At 39.7% G+C, this 22,745-nt stretch overlaps 1 protein-coding gene across 2 annotated transcripts in view; it reads right to left on the minus strand.

Annotated features, from left to right (window-relative positions):
- Nucleotides 1-22,745, minus strand: part of pax5 (paired box 5) — a 56,440-nt gene that overhangs the window by 17,783 nt on the left and 15,912 nt on the right. The window contains exons 3-6 of one of the 2 annotated variants that reach the window (XM_030148048.1): nt 20,587-20,784; nt 19,858-19,922; nt 16,378-16,503; nt 6,386-6,486 (exon numbers count right to left, since the gene is read on the minus strand). In XM_030148048.1, the coding sequence (XP_030003908.1) occupies nt 6,386-6,486; nt 16,378-16,503; nt 19,858-19,922; nt 20,587-20,784 (490 nt within the window). Of the gene's footprint in view, nt 1-6,301; nt 6,487-16,377; nt 16,504-19,857; nt 19,923-20,586; nt 20,785-22,745 lie in introns of both variants that reach the window. The other variant, XM_030148043.1, reaches the window with a different exon arrangement.

Consider the following 22,745-nt stretch of genomic DNA (forward strand, 5'->3'; position numbering starts at 1 on the left):
TCTTAAACACCCCTGTGCTCGTCAACACACAACACAACCACTGGACTGTGACCTGCCAAATAAGAGCTTACCCTGTACACTACACACACATCTCTCTCGCTCCCTCTTTAGACTTCAGACACATTTTTAAACCCTCTCTTCTCTCCTACACCCCCCTTCTCTTACCTCGCACATCACACCTGTAGTTTTTTTTTTTTTTTTTACAACCAATCATACATGCTATCCCAGCAGCCCCTCCTCCCTCCCTTGGCTGCTCTCTGTCTTATTATAATGGTGTCTAATGTGTCCATGTATCCATGTAGATGGGGGCCAGGCAGCAGCAGCAGAGTAGAAGGGGTCTGCTGTGGTAATTGGGCATGATGAAGTTTGGCCAGTGGGGTGACAGGCCCGCTAAGGAAGATGGATCATTCTCATTCGCCCCCGTAAATGTTGTCAATTCCACCGCTCATACACCGCCATCAGCCCTCATCAATGATGGGGGACGCAGCTGCTGGGCCAAGAAAGGGTTGGGGTTTGGGGGCTGGTAGTGGTAGTAGTGGTGGTGGTGGGGGTTGAATGGTGTAGAATAGACAGTTACCAGAAAAGGTGACAGGGGGCGCTGGACTTAGGACAAGATCTCTTGTCAAAGAATGGCAGAAGAAGGTAAGTATTGTCTTTAAGAAAGAAAGAAAATAAAGGTACAAATGGGTAATTTAAGAGGATACATGTATAAAGCTCAAGAGAAAAGAATTTAATGAGACTCAAAGCTCATTTTGAGAAACAAAGAGGATTTATTTGAATACGACCACTGCAGTGGACCCACCAACCAATGCAGTCATCATCATAAAATATTGCTTCTGGACATTTTTGCAAACCATCAATCCATTCCTCAATAGGTTGTGCAATAGACATTGTCACCAGGTCTTAGTGATTAAAGAATAAAACCAGGTTTGACTGAGGAAAAAAATTATAGTTACATTTGAAATATTACTAAATATAGTGCAATATAATTTTTGTTGTCACATTTTTGTAGGCTTTTCAGGGTTAGGGTTAGGGTTAGGGTTAGGGCTGTCCTGGAAGCTCAATCAAATACACACCAAGGATTGTTTGATTAAAAAAGTGGAATGATTATTATATTTGACCAGAAACTGAGAATATAGGAATGGCAAGAATGGCAGTCACACTTTGCAATTTGCTTTCTTACACTTCTGTTCAAGTCACTGGATTGTTATCTGCAAAGGGCTTAAAATAATCTTTGTATTTAACAAAAACTAGACACAGGTTGCTAGTACAATTAATGAGCAGGAGCTTCAAACCTACATAGTGCTTTATGCAGAAAGCCAAACAAAAACTGTCTCAGGGTTTTTTGTTTTTGTTTTTTTTTGTTGTTTTTTTTCCCCCGTTTCACTTGCAAGCAGCAGATTGGTCTACTCACTCAGATATGGAAAGGTAATGGTTTGGGCCAAAACTCACATCAATAACAGATGAGCCCTAATCGGTCCTTGACACACACCACACACACAAATACACACATGCCCTGTTGCCTTGCAAGATTTGCATAATAGTATTTCCTTTTTTCTCCGTTCTCGAATAGCTCCCGATTTCTCCATCTCTCTCCCTCTGTTTGCATTGTCTTGTGTACTCCTGATGGAAAGAGGCTTGACTATAAACAAATACAATTCCCTCAGAGGCCCACAAACTGAGACAGGGATTGTGGGGAAGGAATTCATCTCTGCTCAAACTGAGAGTGGCAGCAGCAAGGAGGATATTCATTTCCAGATGAGCCAAGTGGACCTCAACTGTCGGCACAGACTATAAGAGTTAATACATGTTGAATTAAAAAATTATGGCTAATATGTCTGATGTAGTATCAGTTTATTGAATTAAATCGTAGAAATTAAAAATCATTGCATCTGTAATTAATGACTTTACAGAGTCTCGGAGGGCTGAAGAGGGATTACAAGACTATGACAGAGAATTTAAGGGATAATGCTTGTGATCAACTTTTGTTGTAAATAAATCCCATGAAAAAACTAATATTAACATATTAAGAGTGTCTTACAAGAGCCTGATTCTTTCATTTCTCTTGGCCATACGTCACATCCTTTTCATTTCTTTTAGATGGGTTGAATGGAAAAGACAGAACATCACAGCAGTCTTTCTTTTTATACTCTGTTCTAACCACAGTTACTGGCACCGCGATGGGCATTTGGACCCAGGGCAGCATGGATGGGTGGGGTTGCCATCATCCCTGCTGATTTATCACCTGGGTAATGTGAAGTGATTGAAGGGAAATTCAAATGAACTCTCTTCGACAGGCGCACATGCAGACACACATGTGAGCATGCACACACAAATTAATACCAGAGCTTAATAGAGTAGAGGGAGAGGGGGAACAGAAAGATGAGATAAAATGATGGCTTGTTAAGAAAAGGTCTGAGACAAACAGGATATAAGAATAACTACCGGTGACAGATAAAATAAGATTTGGTTGTGAAGAACGTGAGCAATTTTAGTTTTATCTCTTCAAGTGGGATGAAGAAAGAAGAAATAATGAATGAGGCTTTTGTTTCAGGGCAAGAAACCTAAGAGATAATGAGGAGTTTGAAATAACAACTGAAATGAAATTGAGCCTCTGAACACTTAAACAACAATTATCACTCTTAGTCACTCTCTCTTCTGGCTGACAAACGGAGGAGATCAAAATACATGCATATATTCTACACTTAAGTTAAAAAAAAAAGTGTAAGCTTATTCAGAGAATCAGAAAATAAGACATTTGAGGACAATTCTACTGTTTCTTTCTCTGCAAATCTAACCTCAGTTAGCCTCTTGATACTCATATAATGCAAAGACTAAAAAAGTTGTAACTACAAATTAAAGAAGAAAACATTACACTGAAAATAATGAACATCAACTTTGCTCAAATGTGCAAAACAGTTTTCAGTTTCTGCTATAGAACTTTAAATGTTGGGATACCTTTTCTCCACAATCCAGTCTCTCTTTCATGCTGTTTTCATCTTCTTGCATCATTTACATCATTTTCAGCTTGTTATGTTTGTTATGCATGATATACACCAATGGATACGCTAAAGGCTCATCTTTTCTATGTTGAATGCATTTGGTTTTAAATTGGTCTGGGAAGGTTGTGTATTAACGCTGAGGAAGGGGGTAGAAAGTACAGGTATTTGTGTTAAAATATGGGGAGTAAAAGTAAAAAGGTTTCAGTAAAAAAGATACTTAAGTAAACAGAAATGCTACCTTAGGCTGCAGGAGCTGAAATCATAGGGAATAAACACCAGAATATGAGAATTCACATCTTCATTCTGCAGTTCTATCCTCAATAGACTAAATACAGATGGCCTTGATGCTGTTTTGAGTTTCCATACAGAGACAGCAGCAGTACCACACAGGTTGTGTCTGACCAAATCTGATCAGAGATCAGTAATTACAGCTGTCCATCACATATTAAACCTCCCTTCCTGTCTGAAAACGGCTAAGTTTAGTCAAAATCTGCACCATGGGGTCCACTTTCTCCAGCCTGAAAATACAGGCAAGGAGTAGCCACAGAATTCTTATGTCCTCTTTCATCACTTGAATTGCAATATGCTGAAAGGTAATTATGGAATTTTACCCACTGATGCTAAAACCCTCTCAAGCCCTGCAGCTTTAAGTAACCTCCCGTCACTGCTAACAAACACACACTTTAAGTGACCTCCATGACAGCAGCATCCACAGCATCAGGCATCTTTTAGGAATGTCATTCAAAACACAGTGTGACCCTCCTTGACCAATACCCCTGCCTCATACAAACACACGTATACACAAACACACACACATCAGCCCACATACCAAAGAGGCTGAGCTGGGGCTGTCAGAGTGTCAGTGTTAAGGATATGACTGTCAATCATCCCCTCTGGGAAATGCAGGCTGGGAAAGGGGGGAGGCGGGGTGATCGACTAGACAGGATGAGAGAAGCGAGCAGAGGTAGAGGGACTGATGGTGATGTATATTTGTGTGTGTGTGTGTGTGTGTGTGTGAGAAAAAGAGAGGCTGTGTATGCGTGTGCGTGCAGCTCTTTATAATCACAATGCCATTCCTAAAGCCATTTTGACCTCAGGGCGCATAGAGTTTAATGCCCCTCTCCCTGATCCTGACCCCAGTGGCTTGACCGGGCTCAGAGTCGACACTGACCTATGAATCATGGGTATTATAGTCTTGAGTCGCAGTCTATAGAGCTACTACCACCAGTCCCTGTCGACCTCTCGCCCTGTGCCACTCCACTCCCCATGTCGGTCAGAGACAAGTGAATGAGCTAAAAAGCCAAACTCTGCCCTATAGGTCTAAGGCTGCAACCTATTTGTGGTTCCATATACTTAGACTCCACTAATGCGTTTGTCCTCTTGCCCTTGAATTTGACTGGATAAATAAAACAGAAGCAGGAATATGTTTAAAGGTTTTGTAACCAGGAGTGTCATTTTGAGTCATTGCCAAAATATTTCTTTAATATTGACTAGTGGGCTGTAGATTAGAAGACATCTGAGAAAAGATAAAGGGAATACAAATGCTAGTCTACCTTCGCTTTGTTATTCAGCGTAGTTCTTACACCTGTCCATTCCACTCAGATTTACATTAACTCACTGCCGGGAAGCAAAAAGGGCGGGAGGTCAATTTAGATGCAATATTAAGACAGAAAGACACACCCATCCTCGCTCTTCTTTTCTCATCTTACTGTCTCTTTCTCACTGACATGCAAACAACACACACATATGCAGCAGATTCCCAAGATGCATCAGCATGCAGACAGCTCCACTGATGTCTCTGAGCAGCAGGAAGTGAGGTCATAATGAGAGCCAGGTCAATATGCTCATTAACCCCTGCAGTGTGTCTCGATTATAGGAACATCAATAGGCCAGTCCTGACTCTCAGCAGTCAGGCTGACAGAAAAAACATGGACTGACGCTGCCATTCTTCAATTACTATGAGTAACCAATATCAAATAATTTCAACTAATAGAAGATGTTTGTGTTTAGAGTTAAGTGAATGAATGAAAATGAATACTTAAACTGAAGCTTTATTATGCAGTCTTACTCATTTATCATGACTGGCATGGCATGGCAAGGCATAGCAGGCAGGGCAGGCTTTTAGCTACAGTAAAAGCAGAGACAAGCATTTTATCCAACAGTAAGACAAAGAACTGCATCTGCAACGAACAGTACTGCTAAGGTTGCAAATATGGCAGACAGTTTGCAAAGCTCTGCTTTTATCGGTTGCTGTATGTCAGTAATTTTAATGAAACTTCTGCCCCTATAAGCTCAGGATTGTAAGATATATTGACATACAACTATAACTAAAAGCTTTGCACAGAAATGAGTGCCTCCCTCTTCGATTATTCCTTGGCATGGTGTCATGGGCTATTTAGTCACCATTTTGGGTCACTCAATCTTATTCTCTTATTTATGCAGGCAACAGGATAACATTGTGTGTGTGTGTGTGTGTGTGTATATATGTATATATGTATGTGTGTGTGTGTATCTATCTATCTATCTATCTATCTATCTATATATCTATATATATATATATATATATATATATATATATATATATATATATATATATATATATATATATATATGTATACATGTTTATTTATTTATTTATAATATTGTGCTAGCATTTTCCAATGTACCAGAGTCACTTCAGACTACAGTCTGTGTGAAAGAGCCTCTCGGCTAACAATTTTACCGCACTTTTTGTACATTGTTATGTTTCAGTTCATACAGAAGTCATGCATTTTGGGAGTATTTTTTCTGCTTGAGTTGCACAGACACTGTGTACTATCAAATATTATTATTTTTGCAATATATCAAGTAGAATGACTGCATTGTAAAATCATCATGATTGAATCATATGAGTGAGTCTGTGATTCCCACACCTAATGAATACAGTAAAGCCTGTTTTTTTTTTTAAAGTAAAGTTTAAAACAAAAGCATTTTACTAATATATATCTGTGGTTTGTTTTCATTGAACTATTTTAGCATATGTTTCAAGCTAATTTTCATGATGGATTGATTTTTGTTTGTGGGTTATTTTAAAGAGTCAAACCTACCCCTCAGACACAGTATAATGGAGTGACATTGAAGCCATACAACTAGACTGTAAACTAAAAAAAAAATCTGACACCTCAGAACATAAAGACAAAAATGAGTGACCGAAAAGGTGGGGCTATGTGGTGTCTGTCTCAGTTAGGTTTTTTCCATATCCCTTCCTCTGATCCCAAACTCAGCCTCAGCCCAGAGCCTGCACGGTGCTACGCCCTTACCTTGCCAGAGTCTGGGCTCACATAGAGGTCAGAGCTGGATTGGATTGGACAGGATGGCTGTCTGTCAAACAGGCGGTCCAATACCTCGATCTGCTGCGGTGAGAACAGCTCCCCTCTCATCTGCTTCCTGAGGAAGTCCCGCCCACTGTGGCCATGCCCATTGGCCAGTGGTGACTCCTGCAGACCTATGTAGTAAAGAGAGAACAAATATTAGAGGAAACATTGGGAGACAATGTTTAATGAAAGAACTAAAGAGTAAAAAAAGAAAAAGTTTAAAAAGGAAGATGAGGTGTTTGTGAGTCAGGTGTGAGTGAGTGTAAAGCAAAAAGTTAGAGCTAAGTACAGACTCAGCAAACAGCAATGGAATGATTTAGGACTAAGTTACTCCAGCGATTGTGGAGAAAATGCCATACTAATGCAATCCATTACCTAGCATACGCTGTCTTGATCTCCTAAAAGTACACTCTCGCCTCTCACATATAGACACTCTGTCCCTCTAGTTGTATCACCCATACACACACAGACACACAAATATATATTGCTATGGTATCAGTATTAGACTGTGAGCTCTCGTATCCTGAAGTTATTGCAAGGCTGAGGGACTGAACGAGACAATTATAAGAACTCTGAAGAGTCGTGGCCCACAAATGATTAGAAAAGAGAGAACGAAAGAGAAAGATAAAGAGAAAAAGGGGATGAGGGTGAAAATCCTCCGCCATAGAGCCAATTCATCGGTCCGAACCTCTCCTGAGAGCCTATTTTAGTCCTGGGGGTCACTGTGTGTTTGGTACATGTGTGTGTATATATGTGTGAGTTAGGCATCAGGGGGAGTGATATGACAGACAGGTGGAGCGGGGGGAAGGGGCTTCAAATATATATATATATATATATATATATATATATATATATATTTTTTTTTTTTTTTTTTTTTTTTTTTTTTTTTTTTTTCCATCTGGACTGAAAATACAGATTCATTTGTGCCAGACTGGAGAGCTACAGAAAAAACAAGAGTGATGTAGAAAGAAAGAAAGACAGGCAGACAGACAGACAGAGAGAAAGAAAGAAAGAAAGAAAGAAAGAAAGAAAGAAAGAAAGAAAGAAAGAAAGAAAGAAGTGGAAGCTCAACATGTTGCAAAAAAACTGTTTTTACATTTGCAAGAAGCAGAAAGTATTTATAAAAGTTTATTGTGAATAAGTGCAAAAGAAACACATAGTATTGTGAATACCTGCTTATGTGTAATGTTCAACAGATAAAGCAAACAGAAATACCAAATTAGAAGGAAAACGGGCAATGAAATGCCACAAAGTATATACAAAAGCTTTGAAAAACTGTGGAGGAGCAGGAAATGTTTTGTGAGACATACTTTTCCGTTGTTCAGCTCAGAATCAGTTGAATTCCATCATGGGGACTGGCCAGAGGGATTAAATGGGTCGCAAAAGCTTCCTACAACGTCATCGTTCACTAATTACAAATCTTTATCTAACTATTGTAAGATATAATATAAACTAAACTTTAATGTACTGCCAAAACCACTGCTAAGTGCATTAACCTGGTTCATGGATGGTCTTTCATTATCTGTGTATCAAACACTGAGTTTCAGAAAATGTCGCACAACTGACACTTAACCAAAAAAGAGCTTTTTTTGTTGTTTTTTTTTTTTTGTTTCGACAGACAGTATCTTGCTTAATGTAACTCAAATCCTTGCCATGCCTTTTCAGTACACAAAACCTCTTTCTCTCACTCTCTTACAAACTCACTTCTTCTTGATCATAATCTCTCGTTTTCACCTACACACACATATACAGATGCTAGGAGCAGTGAGTGTATGGTCCAGGTCTCTGGTGACAGACCAATCAGGGGGGGAGATAAAGCCAGTATGATGCTTTAGCCTGGTAACCCACTGCGACCCATTTAATCCCACTGGCCAGTCCCCATGATGGAATTCAATTGATCAATCATGTAGCTCTGATGGCACCATTTCAGCCAGCTTATTGCTTTCTGCTGTCTCTCTGTCACACACACACACACACCTACACACACACACACGTATACAACCTGAAATACCGACCCAAGCCTATCACAACAGAGCACCCACAAAAAGACCAGAAGAAGAAAGCGACAACAGAATCCAGTGTGGTAAGAACAAAGCTTTTACTTATGATAATCAATATTGTCCATTCATCTGTATGAATGTGTATGTGTGTGTGTTTGTGTGTGTGTGTGTGTGTGTATGTATGTGTGTGTGAGTGCTGTGGGTGGGTAGGTGGGTGGGTAGCTTGATATCCGGCTGGTCTCATTGTATCCATGGATGGGTAAAGAAACTCATTGCCGTGACGGGTTAAATCCTATTCACTGTCGGATACACACTCACACTTACACACACACACACACACTCACTCACAGCTGCCTCTATCTCTGTGAGTCAGTCTCAGAAGGGAAGCGCTTCTCTTCCCTCTTTTTCAGAGCAGAACAAAACAAACAATGACCCCTTATTGTTCTCTCCTTTCTGCCTTTTTTCTCTCTCTTCCGCCTTCTCTGTCTCTCTTTTGCTCTTTTACCCTCTCACTCACTCACTCACTCTCTTCTTCTTCCTTCTCCTTTCTCTCTCTTCATCACTGCCTTCCCATCACCTTTGCTATTTTTTCAGCAACCAAGGCACAGCTGAATTATTAAATCCAAATACCTTGAGAGTTAAAGTGGTTATCATCCGTTCATGTGTTTTAGTGCATCAATTCCCAAAGACTGGCTTGTGACCCACAGGTGAGGGCCAGGAGATTTTATTTAGGTCACCAAATCAATTTGCATTTCAAGCATTACGGAAACTTTCGACTTTCAAACTTATTTTTCATATTACTTGCTTTTTTACATTTTATTTAAGCTTTATTTAACCGCATAAAATCCCATTGAGGTCAAGATCTCTTTTATAAGGGCGACCTGGCCAAGAGGTCAAGCAGCACACACCATACCATAATGAAAAAACAGGTTAAAAGATTGGTGATAACAGTAAACTTTTAAAAATACCGGGCAATAATCTAATAATAAAACCAAATAATAACAAGAGTTTCACAAAATTTTTGAAGTGCAATGTAGTTTAGGTCACCAGCAATTGTTTTAAGTGCAAGATCTGGTCGAGGTCAGCAAACAATTTAAAAACACAGGGACTGTCCAAAGGATTCTCGCTGTCTAGTCAGTAAAATGGCATGAAAAGCTTGTAATGAGATGAGTTCTGGTATTTTCAGCTCAGATTGAAGAGTGTTCCAGACAGAGGGGGCAGCAAAACTGAAGGCTCACTTCCCCAATAGATGTTTGTACTGTTCTCATAATGGCACTTAATTGTACACTAGATTGACAATTGAATCTATTAACAAAGACGATCACATATCCTGTCTGTTTTACAGCTGAGAGGATCAAATCAACCATAAGCATGTATTTTAAGTGTAAATGTAAAGTCCAGCTCAGACAAAACTTTTGTGATTAGACAACCTGAAAACTCTGATTCACAGTGTACTGAGACCTTGCCAGTTCATGCCAGTGCAATGAGACAAGACCGTGTATCATTTTAATGGGAACAACTGTCTGCACTGCTGTTCATACTTCGAGCTTTTTGTAGCTGGACAGCATTTGTTGCATCTGAAAATATGAGGATAGGATAAAGTTTCTGACTAGAGCTGCATTTATGCTTTTGATGAAATTGTCAGAAACAAACAAAATAACTTTTTCCAGTCTGTTTCCTGTGAAGTTCTGGAGTTAAGAGGTGATTATGACATCTCTAACAAGCAGACAAAACACAGACTATGGAGACAGCATTACACCAAACAAACAAACAAACACTGCTTTTTGTGGTAATAAGGGAGCTACTGCCTATAAATACTGTGAAAAACACACAATCTGACATTCTAACACTAACCACGGGTGATTTGACAAACAGAATCTCTGTTGTCACAAACAACAAACTGGCTTTAGTCGAGCTTCCACAATTGAAACCTATACCTGAAACAGTCTATATCGGTTTGTCTCATGGCAAAAGAAAAGCAGGCTAGTCTTTATGAAGACATGGATCACTGTTGAGTTTTTTTTCTCAATAATGACCATCTCTCTATACATTATCCTTCTTATTACATGGCTAGCTTGATAAATAAAAAGACCTGACAAAAATCATTGATATAAAAATGATTTGATTGATTTGAGAATTAAATGCATCCACTAAATGAAATAGTCAATTAGATTTTGCACTGTCTTGTATTCATAGCAAGGATCTGCTGTCAAATAACAGAAATTTGTGGACCAATCAGGATTGAGAAATCAGTAAACACACGTAATTTATTCTCAATAATCTGTCTACCTCTTCCACATGGCTGGTTTACCCACTCAAGATAATATGACAAACTGTATAGTATTATAGAATATTAGTAAAAATGTTCAGGATTGTGCATAAATTGGCTCTTGCAGTTTGTTACATTGTCAATTGATTGTCAACTGACAAGTGAAGGCTTATGGATGTTGTGTGTCTCCATGTGCATGTTATCTTTTTTGCACTTGACATAGAAGTAGATTATCATACCAAGGTTGTGCGTCTGACCTCACAGTCATGACCTGTGCATGCCAGTTTGTCTGTGTGTGTCTGTGCCACTTCTCAACTCGAGAGATCAAAGTTTTAGTGGACGGGAGGCAAAGGCAGGACCTCAGGGTGAAGGGCATAGCTCTCCACCCTCTACTCCTCCATCCTCCTCACTCCACCTCTCCATCTCTTGCCCCCACCGTCTTTTATCTTGTAAGCTGCTGCATGTCACAGTGGATGCACAAGGGGGTGAGAGGTCAACATAGCATTCTGGGTAAATACAACAGACACTATTTCATCTCTGTGCAAAGGAGAGTGTCTCTTAACCCACAAATTTAACAAGAGGATACTCAAGGATAGAAAACTGTTCTCTAATTAGCCCACCTGTCCTGGTGCTCCATGTTGCACACACACACACACACACACACACACACACACACACACACACACACACACACACAAACATATCTATTCTCCATGAGCAGGATAATAGGTTAAGATACAATAGTCCCCCTTTGGCCCCAAAAGTCAAGTTCCTCCATTCACTCCCATTCATCTACATTCTACCCCCAGTCACCCCCCCAAACACTTCCCCTCGCTTTGGCTGGGGGCACAGGTCACCACTGGGCTTTACCCCCACAAGGTCCTGAATACACACCCAGAAACGCATACACACATATGTTACTGATCCCGCCTTCATGTGTTCTCATCCCTTGGACAGCTGCCATGTTTATAAGTTACAGCAGAATTAAAAGGTTTCTGCACACGTTCATTGTCTGACAAACACATAGAGGATGTATGATATAATGAAGAAGTAAAAAATAAATATTTCAAGTGTGTGCACTGTGGATGCACAAGCTTGAATTTAAGTCAGATAATATTTAATAAAAATATCTAAGTCAGAACACTTTCTGGTCTTAGTTTATTTGAGGTGTTTTGTCCAGAACATATGCAGACATAGACCGCGTTTCCACTACGTGCAACCAGCTCGACTCGTCTCGGTATTCCTGGAGACCGTTTCCATAACAGGATGCTACTGACTTTACAGTACCTGGACGTCATAACGATGTGGCGCGTTATTTCCATGTCGTCTGCTCAGAGAGTTGCTGAAAACTCGCTCGTTGCGTGTTGTCTCGTCTGAATTTTTACGTCGGCCACCAAAGACTGAATCTCCTCGACCGACCATGGTGTAGTTTTGGGCTGTTATCATGTGGATTAATGTACCGTTATATTTACTGTCCACTTCCGCATCTGTTTTTTGCAAAACGGCGGTCACAGAGAAAACTGTCTGACCAATCAGTGGTCTGCAGTGTTTATACGTCACGGTTTAGTAACACTTGGAACCTCGGCGGAGGTGATACCAAAAATCTAATTTTATACAACATTAGATAAATAAATATGTTGGGGGAAAAATATACCAAAAAACTAGTACCGGGTACCAGGTTCCGGGTCCTTTTTCATAATGGAAACGCAGAAAGGCCGAGCCGAGTCAGGTCGAGCCGGTACCATGTAGTGGAAACGCGGCAAAAAGGACCTGGAATCTGATACAACAGGGTGTCCCATAAGTCTCCATGCATAGGAAAAATAAATGTTTCTTGACATAAACCATTTTTACTTCCGCCAGGGAGGTTATGTTTTTGCCAGGGTTTGTTTGTCTGTCTGTTTGTTTGTTTGTCTGTCCGTTAGTGTGCAACATAACTCAAAAAGTTATGGACAGATTTTGATGAAATTTTCAGGGTTTGTTGGAAATGGGATAAGGAAGAAATGATTAAATTTTGGTGGTGATCGGGGGGGAGGGGGGGGGCGCAGACCACAAAATTTCATCAAAATCTGTCCATAACTTTTTGAGTTATGTTGCACACTAACGGACAGACAGACAAACAAACCCTGGCAAAAACATAACCTCCTTGGCGTGGGGGGGGGGCACTGATCAGCCTTGGCGGAGGTCTGCGCTCTCCGAGTGCTTCTAGTTATTTATATAATATGCTCTATATGACTGCCATTTTGTCGGGAACACATTTCAATGCGTGTCTGCTGAAGAACTACAGGGTGGGGAAGCAAAATTTACAATTTTTTCAGGCAGGGATTGAAAGACAGTGTATGACCAATTTATTGAAAGTCATGAGAATTTATTTGCCACAAGAAAATTTACATAATAGAAAATGTTTTTATTCTATGTGTCCTCCTTCTTTCTCAATAACTGCCTTCACACGCTTCCTGAAACTTGCGCAAGTGTTCCTCAAATATTCGGGTGACAACTTCTCCCATTCTTCTTTAATAGTATCTTCCAGACTTTCTCGTAATAGTTTTGCTCATAGTCATTCTCTTCTTTACATTATAAACAGTCTTTATGGACACTCCAACTATTTTTGAAATCTCCTTTGGTGTGACGAGTGCATTCAGCAAATCACACACTCTTTGACGTTTGCTTTCCTGATTACTCATATGGGCAAAAGTTTCTGAAGAGGTATGGATAATAGTGTTAGGTATGATTATGACATCAATATATGTTTGGTTTCAAAACAATTGACGTAGTGCCTGCTGAGAAAAAACAACTAAATGTTCATTGTAAATTTTGCTTCCCCACCCTGTATAAAGAAGAAATATAAAGAAATACATGTTAGAACCATATATGTATGGAATGTATTATGTCTCCTATGTATGGAGACTTATGGGACACCCTGTAGGTTTTTGGTGTCTACTTCGCCGAGGTTCCAAATCGACGGAAACGATACTAAAACGTGACGTATAAACATTGCAGATCACTGATTGGTCAGAGAGTTGTCTCTGCGTCATTGCGTCATCAATATCCAGTGACCCGCCATTTTTAATGAAACAGTTGCGGAAGTTTACAGTAAATATCTCGGTATGTAAATCCACATGATGACAGCCCGCAAAACTACACTGGTCAGTTGAGGAGATTCAGACATTTCTGTCCTTGGTGGCCGACGAAAAAATTCAGCGTGAACTTGACGGGGCAACTGGCAACGAGCGAGTTTATCAGCTACTCTTTGAGCAGACGTCACGGAAGTAACGCGTCATGATGTCCAGCCAGGTACTCTAAAGTCGGTAGTATCCTGTATGTTAAATGTTAAAGATTTTTTTTTTTAGGAAGACAGTCCCGGAGTTTGGTCAGAAAAAGTTATTGACATGTTTTGGTGTGAAATTTTGTGGTTTAAAATGAAATTCACCAATATGATGAAGACACAAGGCCATTCTATTAAACTGTAAACTCAGATTACTCTTTTACACATCAGTTAAATAGCATGGTTCACATAGAGGCAGACTGAGATTTGAACATGCGGTTAATTATAACTATGCCAGTACTGTATATTAAGTATACTTAAGTGTAAAGTGATACAAGAAAACAATTATTGGTAACATTAAGTCGTGCATTGCTTCCTTATTGAACTGTAATCATTATTTGGCACATTAAAGTGATTGTGCTCAAAATCCCACAAATAATTTCAAAATTTAAGAAAACTTTACATTCCCTCATAGTACAAACATACATTAATAACAAGCTATCGACTGCGCCTGTTAGCTGTGCTCTGTTTGCTGTTCTTACTAATCATTTTATGTGTATATATTCGACACTGAAATGAAGTGCATGCCTTTAAAGATTTTTTTTGAGCTTTAAATGAAGGTCAGGTAAGAAATATGAGCAAATTCAACAAGATATGGTCATGTGATTGTTGGCCTCCTGTATGTTTATGTCTTTTTCCTTCTCAGTGTGTACAAATGTTGTTACAGACAAGCATATGGGAGTGAACGTGTGAGGAGCTTGCATTATTGTGTGTATGTGTATGTGTACGTCTGTGTCTGTCCATGTCAGTGCATGCTGTTCCCCCTGTCGCCCCTTGCTGTGTGTGTGTGTCATTATCCAGTGGGGGCTGCTCTAATGGAAGCTGTGATTAGCAATGCTGTTAATTAGACCACAGAGCCAACCACACGGACCTCTGCCACAGAAACACTGCAGATAAAACACACAAGCAGTGTGACGCGGGCCAGCACAATGCTCCAGTGACGCTTTCTAAATGCCTCACTGAAATGTAAAGTGAGACAATGTTTTTGATATGAATCATGAAACACAAGGCCGGTCACAGTGAAACAGCAGACAGACCACACATGTAGGAACACATCATGCACATGGAGAACAAAGTCAAATAATAACACTGCTAATTAAATTACAGAGCTTACACTTGAACTGCACATTCAACCACGGGGCCTTTGCCACACAGACACAGACATCAGACATAATAGTTTGGGGTACATTCATGTAATTAGACATGATTCATATTATCCATGTCAAAGAAATATGGTTGCTAACAAAGGTAAACCCCTCACAGATCTTTTTTAACCGCAGGCATTTTCACTTGTCATAGCAGGAAAAGCACAGGTGTAATTAATAACATGAATGATGGCTCCATTTAATTTAACTCCACCAGGAAGCCATGTTAGTGAGCCAGCATGCACAATACCCCCAGAACTGACATATATAAATGCAAATGCCCTATTATTTACACAAATAGTACATTAGTACATTATATGACAGTAAATCATAGGCTGTGACAAGTCTAAATGTTTGCTGTGAAATGGTCTTAATTAAATTCAAGCAGTTTCTGTGAAGTGCTATGATCTGATTCAGGACTAGGCAGCCAGGGGGAATGATGGGAAAATCCTTGAATGAATAATACTGATACCTCATGTGAGCGAACTCTAAATTTTCTAACAATGTATGTGCACTTTAAAGTTGATGTGTCAAGTACAAACCTTTTGTTGTTTATGTGTCTGACTGACCTGGGTTCACAGTCTTTGAGATCAGATCGCTCATGGGATTCAACCTGGATTTTTCAGGAATGTTTTGGAAATTCATCAGCAATGGGAAAAGAACATCATATCCATGTGTTGGCTGTGTTTGTGTGTGTTTGTGTGTGTGCTAGAGAGCAGGTAAGAGCTGGAGAGCCCCCAGTGGCGTACTGTCACCCCCCCTCCTTGCTCCGACATCTGGTCCTGTCTCATTTACCGTAGGAGACTGTCTGTGTGATGGCTTTTTAATGCTACTGACACTGCCACATACACACTCACACATATGTACAGATTCCTACCAGAACATTCCCATGTGCGCATACACAGGCTCATACTTCTATTAACATGCAAGCAACATTGATCCAGTATGACAGCGTATAGGATCAATAGTGCATGCATAAACTGACTTCTCAGGTAGCTCTCCAATGAAGTACTGTGAGTAAACAAAAAGGGGTTTCTGGATGAAGATGTTTGGTTTAGAATTCCCACATTGCACACATACACATACACATCTGTCATTGATCCTCATGTACTGGTTACTTTCCATCTGGGCTTTCCATGCTGGAGGAGAAAGGGGGGGCCCTGAGGCTGTCCATCATCATATACCATGTTTATATGTGTCATGTATTTAGTTGTGTGTATGAGGTAATTCCAGCACACACAAACATGACAATATAGCAAGTGGAGTTGACGTGTTCTCTTGCTCACCTTCGTCCCTTTTCCTCTTTCCCACATCAGCAGCTGAGCTGATACCCAGAATTCCACTGATGGAGTACGAGGACCCTGCTGAGTCACTGGTCACTGCTGAGACCTGTGTGGCGGCCACGGACGTTGCTGCAGACAGACCATGAAAACACAAACAAGTATGAATGATACAATGAAGTAAAAACAGGCAAATAAGTAAATGGACACTAGGGATACAGAGTGTTCATTACCCATTTGATCAAATAGGAGTAAAGTTCAAAGAATAAAGCAGTGATGCAGTGATTCAGCCTTTTCAGATATGGAGTACTGATAACTGTATTTATGCCTCAGTGTGTAGATTAGACTGGGCTCATTCTTTATGTGTAAAGCAACATCAAATTTGACTTTAAGTACTGCTTTCTAATTTTGTAAAACACAATTTAACAAACATGGGGTTAATTAATTATTTTTTAAATAATCATATACCAGCACCTGGTTGATTAGATCAACCAATGGATTAAACCCATTGTAACCAATAGATGATTAGAAACTAGTATCAGATCAGTGCATCCCTGATTAAAACAAACTAAAAGTACTATTGTATAGTGCTATCAACTATTTTTTATAGGTGAATTTTTAGAAATGTAAGTTATTTCCTCTGAACAATATATAGCGAGTCATTACTTTGGTACTTTAGATCTTGCATCAAATAAATGTTCACTACCTTTATATGCTGTTTTTAAATCAAAAGCATCTTAAATACTGGTTGGAATAAACTGTGATAAGATGTGCACATCACAGAAACTTTACATAGACCAATACTGGCAGCATCACAGAAGCATCTCTGGGAAACTGGCACACAAATGTCATAATTTAAAATCTTCATAGAAAGCTTTAGTAGAAACACACAGCAGAGCATGGGCAACCAGGACTATTTAAAAAGACAAATATCAGGTTTCTGTATGTCTGATGTTGAGTCCCATGATTACATATAAAAAGCACATAAGCCTTAATCAGTGGATGAAACAAATTGCACCATAATATCATAAATAGTTTGATTTGAATCACAACAATTTGTTTTGTGCTTTTTTTTTGTATAATCCCATCTCTTGATTGTGTTATTTTTGACGCCTCCACAACCAAACATACACAAATCCTTAATTTTTAATCCTTATTTTTCTCTCCCTAATCTCTGCATAGATTCACTTTAATCTTATGAAACTTTACTCTTGCTATACAGACAAAATTGAGGCTTAAAAAAAGACACAAAGGACAGACGTCTGTCTGTTTTTCGCTGCTCGTTGTCTCTCCCTCTAATCTTCCCCCTGGAGGAGACAAGTTCCTCGCTGGGCGACACAGCGACATACTTGTCACTGCTTCAGTGAGGCACACACACATCCTGAAACCTCCTGACACACACACACAAATACGTACACACACAAACCTACAGTCACTCGCTCCTTGGTCCCTTATCTGTGCCCCTGTAAGCGGACGTAGGGCTGAGTGACAGTATGGTATCCCAGGAGGGACAGAAAGGTGTGGAGACAGACATCCTAATCCTCTCTCCCAGCAGACCCCCCAAACACAGAAAGACAAGACCAAAAAGGAATAAAAAAAACAGACAAACCAAAGGATCAAGGTCCCTTCCAGCCATTACTCCACCGCTAACGACAAGGAGAGTATAATGAATGCATATCCTTCCTTTTCCCATCACTTGATTTAGCACTTCAATTATCTGATTTTCCTTTCTCTTTCTTTTCACTCTTTTTTTTTATCTGAACGTAACGCTTTTATTCAGCAAATCCAAATGTTCAATTTTCCGCCTGGGAGTAGAAGCCATTTATCTGTGTAATCTGTAAGCGTGCATGTGTGTAGGTGTGTGTGTGTGTGTGTGTGTGTGTGTCTAGGTGCATCTAGGTGTGTAGGAGTCTATGTGTGTGTGTGTCTGCTAAATATGTGTAAAAGGCAGGAGTCAAGGAGCAGTGTGTGTGAAATTAATTTAGATTAATAGACAATGTGTGATTATGAAGATATGAGAGATACTGAAACACAATCCACTGCCGGGAGAGAAAAAGAGAGAGAGAAACTCATATTTACTGAGGTGAAATATTTATAACAAAATGGCTTTAATCAATATATTGTTTTACTTTACATTTTTAACAAGAAATTACCAGCTGAGATGTGTAATAATGTGGAACTTAATATCTTTGCACATGATGACACTTTAACTTGGTATTTAAACACGTGAGATTTTAAGTGCTAGTCTATTCTGTCAACTTACAGTTACAAATTTCAAGTCAAAAAAGGAGAAAATAATAAGCCTAAGCCTTTTTTGTCACTTGGCTGTGGTAATTTGGTTAAGCACAATATATTTCCAAAAACAGTTTGGATACACTAGGTCATTTTCCCACTTTATCTTTGTTGTTTATCCACCCTTTGGTATAAATCTTGACCTTTCAATACTCAGTTAAAAATATTTAGTTTTACTTCATATGTCTAAACTGGGTCAAATTCTCCATTAGGAAAGACATTTTTTGTATTTAAGTTTTAATGTATTCATGTATAAAAGCTACAGAGTTTTTGTTGTATTATTGTGAATGTGCAAGTCCACCTTTCCCAAACTTAGGGTCTGGATCCAGAAGTGGTTTCAGACCCATTTTATCAGGTCACAAAGTGGCAAGTATAATGCATGATACTAACTTTCCTTATTAAAGTAGTGAGTGACTAGAGTGTTATTTCTTTGTATACTGGTCTACTCAAATGCTCAGATGCTGTGTCTCACTGCCTCTTTTAATGCCCTGGACATGAAAATATGATGATAATTGAAAATAGAAGGAATATTTGGTTTTTGTGTCAGACAGTGACTAGATTGTGATTGATATTCTAACATTTTTCCTCGACTGGCCAGCTTGTCATGAATGAGGATTAGGTAGCAACATAATTTATTACAGTTGAGCTGTAGCAACTTGCTTTGACCAAGAAAGGGTCCACAAAAATTGAAGATATTCAGTAAATTTGTTTTCTAGTTTGGGTCCCATTGAGATGTCACATTTGTTTTTTGGCCTGCCAATATTTGACTGTTGTTGTAAGTTTATTCAAAAACAGTAATATGTAGGATGAAAACACTGATGTTGCAATCTGAGCTCTTACATCAGGATACTATCCTCAGGCTATATGTTGTAGTATGATAAAACAAGCTGGTACATTTTTACTATACAGTTACCCATTTCCCGGCTGAATATGCTTGTTGTCTTAGCATTTAATTGCATAGATATCTTGCTCATTAATAAAATGTCTAAAATACAGTTATTTAAGCTGAGAACCTACATTTTAATGAACTGAGTTTGAGTGATGCAGCATTTTCTAAGTGAAGGTCCAGTGTTTGAGGACATTTCAAGGATCTAAATAAAGCACACAGGGTTCTCCACAGAGTTTCACACAAACATGGTAGTGCTGTAAAATTGACTTTGACAGTTCGGAGCAGGCTTTGCAGCGGCGACCTACCTAAGTTGTGAGCCGAGACTGAGCCCGTTTGGCCAGGTTGTTGCTGAACCTTAGTCCGAATGATCCTGTAGGACGACAGAGGAGATATATATTAGTGTGTGTGTGTGTGTGTGTGTGTGAGACAAAGAGAGAGAGTGGATTCTGAGTGACATAGAGAACATGACCATCGTGGGAGCAAAATTGTGTGCGTGTGTGTGTGTGTGTGTGTGTGTGTGTGAGAAGTGGCTGAGGCAGGCTGACATGGCAGAGGGGCCTCACACTTCCTGCTTGGCTGCTCATGCAAGCCTTTTCTTCCTCTTTCCTTTCCTTTCTTTTCCTCTCCTCCCCTTTTCCTCCCCTGTTCTCTCTTTTCCTTTCCTTTCGATTCCTTTCCTTACGCTTTCTTTCCTTTCATTTTGTGCTTATTCCTTTCCTTGCTCAAGCACACCTTCCTTTCCTTTTGTCTGCCTCTTTTGCTCCCTCTTCCTCTCTCTTATTTCACTATCCCTCCTTCTCTCTGCCTCTATGCTCTGGGGAAAGGGTTGTCATTGTACTATCGTGTTGAACCACTGAGCTGCAGCCACTTCATACATATGGAGACTGGGGCCTCTTTGCTATTCTCTTTTCCTCTCCCGGACACACACACATAACACATGCTACATTATATTGCTCTGAACTCTTCCTACATTCAGTACCTGTTGCTATCAGTTCATGCTCGAACACTTGTGTAGATTACCCAAAATGTCATACCTGTTGATGGAGCTGACGCTGGGGACACTGTCATTGTCGCACACTCTCTCTGCCAGGAGCCTGTCCCGGATCTCCCAGGCAAACATGGTGGGGTTTTGGCGTTTGTAATCGGCAATCTTGTCGACCACTTTGGGTGTAGCAACCTTTGGTTTGGATCCCCCGATCACCCCGGGGCGGATACTGCCCGTTTCATAGTACCTGCCAATCAAAGTATGAAAGGTGTCAAGGTTGCTCACAAGAGGCAACACAGGAAGAGTGCATTATCGTTGAAAGAGATATTAACCACATGCTCCATTGCTGCCACTAGAGCTCCTCTGTGTCCACTTGATCTTGAAGTGACAGTAGGGTGATGCCAGCTTGTTTCATTTCATTTCATTTCATTTCACTTCATTTAACTTACTGATGACATCTGCAAAGGATATAATGTAATCAACCTTGTCTTTTTGCTTATTTGTCTGTCTGTCAGCAGGATTACAAAATAAAATGTACTTGAAGGATAGTGCATGAGCCACACACAAACTCATTACATTTTGGAGCAGATCCAGCGACTTTTTCCACAGCTGCAAAACAGGACCCTGACCTTTATGGGTCTTAATTACACTGCAGTTAAAACCTCACTTCACTTCAGGTATATGAATTCTCTGTTAATTCTTTCAGTAGGTGCTACAAATTCTTTATTTTTTTACAGTTGTCCTCTCCTTGTGTCCCCACAGTTGATGTGGATTTCACAGATTTCAGCTGTCTTCCCTTTAATAACCTACAACCTTCATAAATCTGATCAATTCTGGAACCTCTACATCCTACATGTTTTGATTCTAGGATGTATTGGCTAGTGGAAGTAATGAGTCGTATCATCTATGTACTTATGCCCATTTACAGTTGCGGAAAAAATGATTAGACCACCCCTTGATTTCTTCAGTTTCTTGTTCATTTTAATGCCTGATACAACTAAAGGTACATTTGTTTGGACAAATATAATGATAACAACAAAAATAGCTCACAAGAGTTTAATTTCAGAGCTGATATCTAGCCATTTTCCATGTTCTCTTGATAATAACCAAAATCACTTAACTTCTTACATCAATAGCAGTAGCACTGTACTGACAAAACCAGTCTTTTAGCCATTCCATGCTTTCTTTTCTGTCTGTTTTACTCACATAATACACACAGGAGTTAGTATTTGATTGCATAACCGTAGTTTTGATTACTTGTGATGGTCTAATAATTTTTTCTGCAACTGTATGTCAGTTATTACTGTGAGTCATGTGTAGGTGTATATACAGTCTTCTTAGTTGGACTGTTTTTTTGATACTTCCAGTGCAGAGCTTGGTGTTAGTCTGGGATGGACCACCTCTTATAAATTAAATACTGTAGTCACTAGAAGTTGATGTAGATAAAGATATATAATTGTAAAGTCAAAAAAGTAAATGTGAGCACTCTGAAATGCTCTTGTTTATAGTAATTTCAAATTGTGGCACAGAGGTAAGAGGAGAGTGGCACTGATATAAACACACACAGATTCACAGATTCAGGCGTTTCGTGTCCACCATGGCTATTTCATGAATGTATTTGCATGCACAAGGGGCGTGGGGGGGCAGGGGGTGGGAGGACAGCAAATGTGCTACACAGCTTGCAGAAAAGGGGGGATGCTGTGTGTGGATGCAAGCTGTCAGTCAGTCTTAAACCTGCTGCTCTCCTCTCTCTCTCTCTTTCTCTCTCCCTCTCTCTCTCTCTCTCTCTCTCTCTCCACCTCTGTATGGTAGAGTAATCCCCTCTGTGAAGATGTGTGTTCCTGTAAACGCATGTTTCCTTGTCTTTCTTTTTGTGTGTGCATGTGCGCTCGTTATGCATAAGTGTGTGTGTTGCGACTTTTCAGTTTCACATAAACACAGCTAAAGGAAAAACAATCTATTTTCAAATGGAAAACTATTTAAATTATTCACAGCTGAATCATTGGTGAATAAACGACAGTGGTTATTGATATCCGCACAACGATGAGCCAATGCACGCACCTTACACACTCACACACACACATACTTTACACACACACACACACACACACACACACAAACAGGGTGGTTGAGTTGGTGTTTTTGTTCTGCTGGCACCACAGAGACAGAGAGGAGAGGATAAAACAACCCTCCCTCCTTCCATCCCTC

The sequence above is a fragment of the Sphaeramia orbicularis genome, chromosome 1 (genome assembly GCF_902148855.1).
Source record: "Sphaeramia orbicularis chromosome 1, fSphaOr1.1, whole genome shotgun sequence".
Classification (NCBI taxonomy): domain Eukaryota; kingdom Metazoa; phylum Chordata; class Actinopteri; order Kurtiformes; family Apogonidae; genus Sphaeramia; species Sphaeramia orbicularis.